Source organism: Orussus abietinus, unplaced genomic scaffold, assembly GCF_000612105.2.
Source record: "Orussus abietinus isolate OABI.00-Male unplaced genomic scaffold, Oabi_2.0 scaffold44, whole genome shotgun sequence".
Classification (NCBI taxonomy): Eukaryota; Metazoa; Arthropoda; class Insecta; order Hymenoptera; family Orussidae; genus Orussus; species Orussus abietinus.
In genome coordinates this window covers 218,604-227,363 of record NW_019394518.1, presented here as the reverse complement: position 1 = coordinate 227,363, position 8,760 = coordinate 218,604, and the positions used below count along the sequence as shown (strand labels likewise).

At 46.8% G+C, this 8,760-nt stretch overlaps 1 protein-coding gene across 2 annotated transcripts; it reads left to right on the top strand.

Annotated features, from left to right (window-relative positions):
- LOC105702248 (protein obstructor-E) lies at positions 1–8,424 on the top strand. Of its 2 annotated transcripts, none has more exons than XM_012429676.1 (4): positions 1–182; positions 2,504–2,905; positions 3,519–3,732; positions 8,156–8,424. In XM_012429676.1, the coding sequence occupies exons 1-4, from the start codon at positions 143–145 to the stop codon at positions 8,214–8,216; spliced, it is 717 nt and encodes a 238-aa protein (XP_012285099.1). In that variant the 5' UTR covers positions 1–142; the 3' UTR covers positions 8,217–8,424. The 2 variants fall into 2 exon arrangements, with proteins under 2 accessions (XP_012285099.1, XP_012285091.1); XM_012429668.1 differs by having other exon boundaries at positions 5,578–8,423.
- The last annotated feature ends 336 nt before the right edge of the window (positions 8,425–8,760 follow it).

Here is an 8,760-nt window from a genome sequence, read left to right as displayed (position 1 = left end):
GGGGGCTAGTGCCAAGTACACTTTTTCTTCTCGTAACTTTAACCCGACCGAGCCGCAACGCGGAAGGAGGAGGGACCAGGAGCTAAAGAAACCGCCGCGCACGCCGAGGCCAGTCGAGAAACAGAGAAGACCCGCGTACACCATGAGGACGTACTTCGTGATAGCCAGCATCCTGCTCGCCGGTACGTAGCCCAAATTTCGGACCTGCGGAGGAAATGACGCGTCGAGCAGGAGGAGGCCCTCGGAAGCCTCTCCAAGACCGACCCAAAGTGCGACCCAGTGGAAGTGTGTGATCTCTCGACGTTCCTACCCGATCTGCGCGTGGACTGCCCTACCGAGGAGCTTCCTCCCGTTTCGCCCCGAACCTCCGCTTCCGGACCGCCTGGAAGCCCTTCGGTTCCGCTTGCCCCGGGCTCTCTAAGACCCGATAACCTTGGCCCACTGATCGGCCTTCCCTCGACCGTGTTGGCGCTCTCAAGCCGAGTCGACGGGCCTCTTGCGAGGTTCAAGGGGACTGCGCCTGGGAAAACTCGAGCACAGCTCGACCGAGTCCAACTTCGACCCGGTTCTGGGCCCGGGGACCCAAAGAGCCTCCCGAAATGCTCTCTTGGATCGACCTGCATTTCTGTCCGCCGGTTTGGTCGGGTCTCGATGGTCCGTTGGCCCAGAGGGTATTTCTTCGTTCGCGTATGTCGTGGGCATACGTGTCCAGGCACCGAGTGAACGGATGCTGGGTCGGGCCGCGAGCTGCCGGGCCCGCCTGGGCCTGCCTCCGGGCCCTGAGTGAAAGTGTCTGGCGAAAGTCTTTGTACACTTACGCAACGTCGTTTAGCTATTCGGAAATCATATGCCACGGTGGTTGAGACGACTGCGGCTATTATCAGGAGTTTAGAAATGGCTAGGGTCGACGATATCGCCGCGACAAAGTAGTCGATTTTGCCCACCAAGATGGCGGCGCCCGATGGACCTAGTTCTTGCTTCTACTCCTGCGACTATTTCTGGGCGCAGGAAGTCTTGTTTATCAATTCCTATTGCCTATTCCCTAAATTTACTGCATTTACTGGCCTTCTTCTTTCCGACGAGGGTGCGGTACGTTTTCCCTCGAGCTCACGTTTTCATCGAAGTAAGTTCTCCTTCGTTACTTCCTGGCACCGTTAAGATTTCTTTCGCTTCATTTCGGCATTCCGCTTCTTGCCTCCGGTTTCTCTGAAATAGAGCTCGGATTTTCTTGGCTAGTCCGTGTCTGGAGTTGATCCGGATCGGGATGGGTTTCCTTGAGAGGCGTTGTACCGATGATCGCACTTTCATCGGTCGCTTCATTTCGCTCGGTGAGATTTTCTTTCCTTTTTATTTTCTCGTAACGGTAGCTGTCTTGCGCCTCGACTTCTCGCCTCGTGGAACACTCGAGAACGGCGAAGTTTACTCCGAACAAGGGCGATTTACTTTCTCTTGTGTGTGCATGTATACGTTATGAGAACGGATCGGAATCTGAAAAGGATTATGGCTTTCGGTCGCGTAGAGGGAAACGTGGAGCTGGAATGCGACGTAAAATGGTACTCGCCGGATCGTGGAACATTAATTCGGCTTTCCAGTTGCCCAAAGAACTAGTCTGTCCGAAATTAATCCAGGGAACACAATCCACTGCGCATATTTTACTCGTCAGATTCGTAACTGCCGGCGAATTGGAACCGGCTTCGGGAGCACTTTTACTTTTCCCGAGGCTCGGGGCCATCTGAATCACCAAATATTCGAGTTTTAAGCGAAAGTGGATAGTTCGGTTCCGTTTGAAGTCACATATATACTTCAACTTCTACTTTTTACATACGAAGCGTGTCTTTCAATTAATGAAGAATACTATCATGATAATGGATGCCTCCAATTAACCATCTTCTCGGACGAAGCATTTAATTAACGCATGCCGTATCTCCGCGCCATCGTGTCTATTTACAATATCCAGGCTCTTTCTCTTTCTCCCTTTCCTGAAAATATGAAAAAAATCACCCGATTACGATCATTCGTTGAAATTCTTTCTACTTCATTAACTGCTCTTTAGTACCTACAATGCTGATGAATAGATTTAATTTCTACTTTAAAACCCAGAAATAGAAAGCTGTCCATATTAAGGTGATGCGAAAGAAACATCCCGTGGATCTCGTATATGAAACTTTTCCCGGGACTGGATCTACCAAATCGTTTGAAATTTTACCTCTTAATTGTGGAGGCGCTAAGGAAGGTCCTGACGCTCATAAAACTTTCACTTATCTTAATGTTTTGAAAGAAATTTCTTTTTTTAATTCTTTATAAAAATGGAACTTCATGGGGGTCAAGACTTTCATTGGAGCCTCGACATTCACGTGGTGAAATTTCAAACGACTCGATACATCTGGTTCGGATGAAAGTTCCATAAACTCCTCCATATTGACCTCTTAGATGCCGCTTTCACATCTCCTTAATGTCTCATGATTTTCTGCGATTAATTAATTCTATCTATCCCGGTTTCTAGGTGCGACCGCCCAGGAGAACTTCAAGTGCCCCGACGACTTCGGGTTCTATCCCCATCACATCTCCTGCGACAAGTACTGGAAATGCGATAACAACGTGGCCGAGCTGAAGACGTGCGGCAACGGGCTCGCGTTCGACGCCTCTGATAGCAAGTTCCTCACCGAGAACTGCGACTACCTTCACAACGTCGACTGCGGCGAAAGGACGCAGCTGGAGCCCCCCATCAGCACGCCCCATTGCACCCGACTTTACGGGATCTTCCCCGACGAGAAAAAGTGCGACGTCTTCTGGAACTGCTGGAACGGAGAGACCTCCAGGTACCAGTGCAGTCCTGGGTTGGCCTACGACAGAGATGCCCGAGTCTGCATGTGGGCCGATCAGGTTCCTGAGTGCAGGAACGAAGGTGGGTACCAACCTCGTAACACCGGTCCCCGGATAATCCGCAGTTGAATGGGCACGGTACCGGGTCCTGAGTCGGCCACGCGACCAGGAACCAAATCTGGAGAACGCCCCGACCGGGAATGAATTCTGCTTCCCTCTTTCTCTTCGCGAACTAGATCGTCTAAGTAAAAATGTTATTACTCGCTTCCTGGAATGCAAACGAAGAGAGGACATTTTCCTCCACTCGCTGGGAACCGGGCTGTCCAGGTTATCACCTGATAACGACTCGCACGCCGTTAACTGGAGTCGTCCTGGAAATGGGCGTTTTCGTGCCGATCTGGCCGCTGATCGTGAGCGGGTAATTCCTTCGTCGTGAAGGGTTTGGGTTGACTGGATTGTCTGAAAAGGGATGTGGAAATTAGAATTGGTCGTTATGCTTTTTTAGGAATTTCAAGGAGGAGGTGGGACTATGGGGGGACATTCCAAGGACTGGGTTAATAAGGCTTGGATTTTAAGTTCAGGCTTGGATTCTGTAATGTTCGTTTTAGTTTATGTCGATTGGGCAAGATTTTTGCTGCGTCTTCGGTTTCTTATCTTGAAAGTGTCTCTGAAAATGGATGTGATGAAATTTTCAGAAGTAGCAGGAGGTTTCACCTGCCCTGCTGCCGGCGAGGTGAGCGGAGCTTCCGGGAGCTTCTCCAGGCATGCTCATCCCGATGACTGCAGGAAGTACTACATCTGCTTGGAGGGCATCGCCAGAGAATACGGATGTCCCATTGGGACCGTCTTCAAGATCGGAGATTCCGACGGAAGCGGCGCCTGCGAAGACCCTGAAGATGTTCCCGGATGGTGAGTGTCGCTTTCCACGCTCTGATCTTATCCGCCGTTTTATCCGAGCATCCCCGAATCCTTCATTCTTATCCCTTCAAATTGGCTAAATATCGGCGTCATTATAATCGAAATCACCGCGATCTTTCGTGTCGTCTTCATCATTACATTAAGAATTGCCAAATCCTTCATTTCCGTCCCATGAGATTGGCAAAACATCCACATTAATGTAATCGGAATCGTCATCATCTGATCCGCCTTCTTATCATAGCACTCATAATCCCCGAGTCCTTCATTTCCATCCCACGAAATTGGCTAAATATCCATATCATTGAAATCGAAATCATCATGATCAAAGTTCAGAAGAGAAAAATCAAACATAAAATGTCCCAGCATCCGAGAGATCCTGAGACCAAAATGGCTTGATTACTTTCTCTTACCATTGTGAATATTAAAGAAGATATAAATTACCATCACTTCCTGCATTTTCAGCACGCAGAAAAGTAGCTAATCCGCATTCATAGGTCGTAAAAGTGATAGCAAGTGTTGCGGCGATTGTTGCCCTGGTGTAGCGATTATGGTGTTGTTGCGATTATTGCTCCAATTTGGCAGTAATTATTGTGATCGTAGACAGTCGTTCTTGTCAGGGTACATGGTATTTTCCTCGTAATAATCGCTAGTTTAGCAAGGATTTCCATACATTATCGCACTTGCGGTTAAGTACCATACAAAAGCATACCTTGTACTGCAATTCCAGGGTGCGCAGTTAGGTGTGAAATCATAAACTTTCCACCTAATTTTCCTTCCTGTAAAATCCATTCTCAAGTTTTTTTTTTCCTACTTGTCCTGAATTAATCGCCATACCTCTTAAATTCTCGGATAAAACACATGAGCTTTAGCGCGATTAAACGTTTCTATAATTAACTTATTACGTCGGGAGCAATTGTTGCTCAAACGTACGTCTCGAAGCTGACCACGTAATTGCGTTAACAATTGCTCCCAACACGCAGCATTAAATCCACCAATGAAAAATTTACCAAAAAACCAGTTGCCCCTGAGAAAGTGAAAAACCAAGCCCCAAAAACTGCGCAAAGAAGTCTCTTTCTATCTCACTCTCTGCTCGCAATCATGGATCGCATGTCTCTCTGCTTTGAAGTAACTAATAATCCGTAACAATCACCAGCGATTGTGTATAATTGAAAGCCAGTCCCCGAAGAAGGGAGGAAAATCAGCGAGGCCGAGAGGAACAGCCGAGAACTAACTTTACCTTCCTTTTGCGATATTTCTCGATATTTTTAACTACCGTTTGGGCGAGTCCGAAATTCGCGTTATTACTGGACATTGCACGATACAATGCACGTAAGAAAAATGGCGGACTTGAGCTTGAGCACGCGAGAGAGGTGCACGCAGAAAAATAATTCACAATCGCGATAAAAAATGTCTCTTGCTTCAGCAAACGTAAAATATTGAAAATGGGACAGCAAACTATTATCATAGAAACGATTATCTTATACAGACAACATTCAAACCACCATTTCACACCCTACATTCATTATTGCAATATTCATTACCATCGACATCAATTTATTAAACGAGCATCGCTCATTTGATTAAATGGGAACAACGGCATTTCTTTTTTTTTTTCGCCGTTGCTACAAATATTTGCCAATTTAGCATTTTTTCTAAAAGAAAGCGCTCTTGTGCATTTGCGCTCGATTTTTGCTATTGATGCAAATATCAGGAGGAGCGAAACCATCGGCTGTCCTTTTCTAAGAGTGCACGTCTTCTTTTTCCGCGTGACACCTCGCTCTTCGGCCGGCCGCACGCATGCCCTGATTCCCCGGTTTTGTCGGTTCTGCTTCACAGTGAGGATTACTACGGTGACCTGGACCTGAAGAGCATCCGGAAGAGCGAGCTGCTAGCCGGAATCCAGAGCTCGGGAGAGCCGAGGAACACCGCTAGGCCGTCCCAGGGCAAACCCAGGCCCACTGCACCCATACCCGCGAGGCCCTCCGCACCCATTCAAGACTAACTCTTTTCCACATCCCTCCATCCATCCTCCATCGCGGTGATCCCGGCGATCCCGGCTTCCCGTGGCGAGTGCCAAGAGTACCGACAGGATGCACCAAGAGAGAGCATGAGAGCGACCCGGGGGGACCCTGAAATGGTCGGCCCGCCCGGAGGGAAATCCACCAAAGGGCCTGTGCATTAAATTTAATACATTCGTCGCCACTTTCATAGTCCGACGTTGGGTTTCGATTGCTTTGCTCGGAGCTTCGTGAAGTTCCTAGTGGCCCCCGGAGGTCCTCTTGAGGTCCTCTTCAGGTCCTCTCGAGGTCCTTTTCGCTGGCCACCCAACTGGTGGGGATATTTCCGAACACAGTTAATGAAAGTCTAGGGTGCCAAGTTGCTTGGAGTACGTTGTATTGAATTTAATGCCAAAGCCTCTGGAACTAACATTTGTCTGACCCTCCTACTCCGTCTTGGTAACCCTGGCTGCCCGTGGCGAGTGCCAAGAGTACCGAACGAAAATGTGGCACGAGTGTGCGATTTCTAAAGGAACTTGCACGTGAACGTTGCGATTTTCGCGCCCGCGGTAAATTTAATACGAACCTATTTCGCCAGCAATTGTCACGTCATTCTGTATAGTCGGGTACTAAGCTTTTGATGCCTACTTTGCCCGGAGCTTTCTGAAGTTCCTGGTGACCCTTGGAGGTCGACTTCGGGGTGAGCTGACCTGTTGAGCTCCGGATGAAGTACTTGAAATTCGTGGGGTACTTATGAGTGGCAATTGCTCGACTTTGTATTGGATTTATTGCCGATGCACTCGGGATTATCGGTCTTCTTCTATTGGTGACCTCGGCTTCTCGTGCCAAAAGTACCGACGATTAGGGTAAAATGCCGAGGGGCATGATATGAATGGAACCCTGAGATTTTTATTAAATGGCCGGCTTATTGCGAAGAGATTCAATTCTAATCAATTTGGCATTCTGGTAATATCTTGGTGAACCAATGTGACTACTGTTCGCGAATACTAGGTTATGTTAAATTAACACTGTTCAGTTAATTTGATATTCCTGGTTACCGGCATAAATTGGTCGAAAATGATAAGAAACGAATTATTTCTCAATTGTTTGGAAGCTTCTCTCTGCGTTCAAACGGGACCAAAATGGCGGACTTAACTTGATCTTACCTTGAGGATTCTTGCCACGTGGCACTTGGCCATTCGGGGCTATATATGTGATTCAAGCACGGTGAACCGATGCCAAAACACGGAGGACTCGAGTCTTCGCACAATCCGGATCCATACGTGCACAGAATGTGAAAAACGTGTAATACCGTGAAAAAAGTTCGAGCATGGCCGATCCGACGTGCGGGGTACGCTCTTGGCCTCGACTCGAAAATCTCCTGATTCCTCCCGAAAGTCTCGCCCTGCAAAATCCATCTTTAAAATAAGAAAAAAGCCACTAAATAAAAAGTGTACAAAACTCCTCGAAGTCTCGTTTGTGTCCTTGCGCTCGCTCTGCCCCGCGTTCCCATTTTTGTCGTCTGCCGATGTCTGGTTTTTTGTTCTTCCCGTCTCTTCTATGTTCTCTGCATGTCTAAGACGTCGTGATCTAACGCACTCACTGCTCCCTCGTCCGGAATCTTTAACGATTAATAATAAATCTAACATCGAGGCTCGTCGCACGATTTTAAATATTTTTTCTTTAATTCTGGTGCTCCGGAATTTCAACGAATTCGCTGCACGGGGAAAGACATTGTACATATTTCTCTGTATAATCAAAATAATCTCCCCAAATGAAGGAACAAGCAATTCTAGCCTTGGTCTAAATAGTGGAAAAGATTCGACAGAGAGTCGTTGCAAAAGATTTTGCAAAAACTAAACACTTACAAGCATTGGGCGAAGTTTTCAATCTATCGCTCTGCAGCTCAGTATAATATTTTTTCTCGATCCTCCTGGCATTAGAAACGATATAATTAATTGAAGCCAGATGGAGTTTGTACATTTAATGATTCCCCACCGAACCGTGATGTTCGTGCTGCAAGTGAATTTTCCTCTACTGTAAGAAACATTGAAACAGTACCTTCTACCAAGAGGATCGATTTACACGAAGGAGAGAATGTTTCGCCAGTATACAGTGGCGGACATGAATGCCTCCCCTGCAGATACGGCATCGTCTGTGCAGGATGGGAGGGCATTGATGTCTCCCAGTCTACATGTTTCCTCGTCTAATATCAATCTACCGCAACCGTGAATTTTTGTCTTTTCTTCCCTACGCGAGCTAAATAGAAGCCAGTTATCATATTAATAGGAAGTCCAGTTAATGATTTACCGAAACAATGGCATGAATTCGATTTCCGTGACCCTCGCCAGCATTCGTGTCACCTAGCGGCCGCGATTGCGGAGCAAATGAATAAACTGCTAAAATACATTTCTCAGCGAGGACTACTACGGCGACGTGGATCTAAAGGCTCTTCGTAAGCAGGGATTCAAGAAATAGGAAGAAGGCTTTAAAGCGTTTTAGGCCCTAAAGGTTTAAGCACGATGATGGCCGGACTGGGAGCAAAGCTTGCCAGCTTAGTGGACGAAGTGGAGAACATTTGTGATGAGAACATTATCTCCGGTCCGGAACCTCTCTGGTCACGCTCTCTAATTGCAGAGGCCCTCCTACGATACTCTTATGTAGTCTTTCCATTAGCATTTGTACTGCTCGTGCGATCTAGTTTAACATGTAAATAAATTAAAATTAAGTGGATTGACGCCTTCAGGTTTACTTACCTATGCGGTTATACACCATTACCTGTCTTGTCTTATCAGTTACCGTTTACGCCTTTCCTTTCCGGGTTGTACTCTTTCCCGTTCGGTATCTGTCTCGTAATTATAATATTTTTTTCTATCAACGATCCTGTTTAATTACCTGCATACTCCGTCAATCATAGTGTTTGCATATTTATATATTTGTAAAAATGGAATACTTGATTATTATCTGCAACTTAATATCGGAGTCGAGTAATTTCGTTTAGTAGACTAATTTGTAATACCGT

Excerpts from the sequence above, each read along its gene's own strand:
- LOC105702248 (XM_012429668.1), top strand. The coding sequence starts at position 143 with ATGAGGACGTACTTCGTGATAGCCAGCATCCTGCTCGCCG. Across the intron at positions 183-2,503 it reads AGCCAGCATCCTGCTCGCCG|GTGCGACCGCCCAGGAGAAC; the intron begins GTACGTAGCCCA and ends CCCGGTTTCTAG. Across the intron at positions 3,733-5,577 it reads CCTGAAGATGTTCCCGGATG|TGAGGATTACTACGGTGACC; the intron begins GTGAGTGTCGCT and ends TCTGCTTCACAG.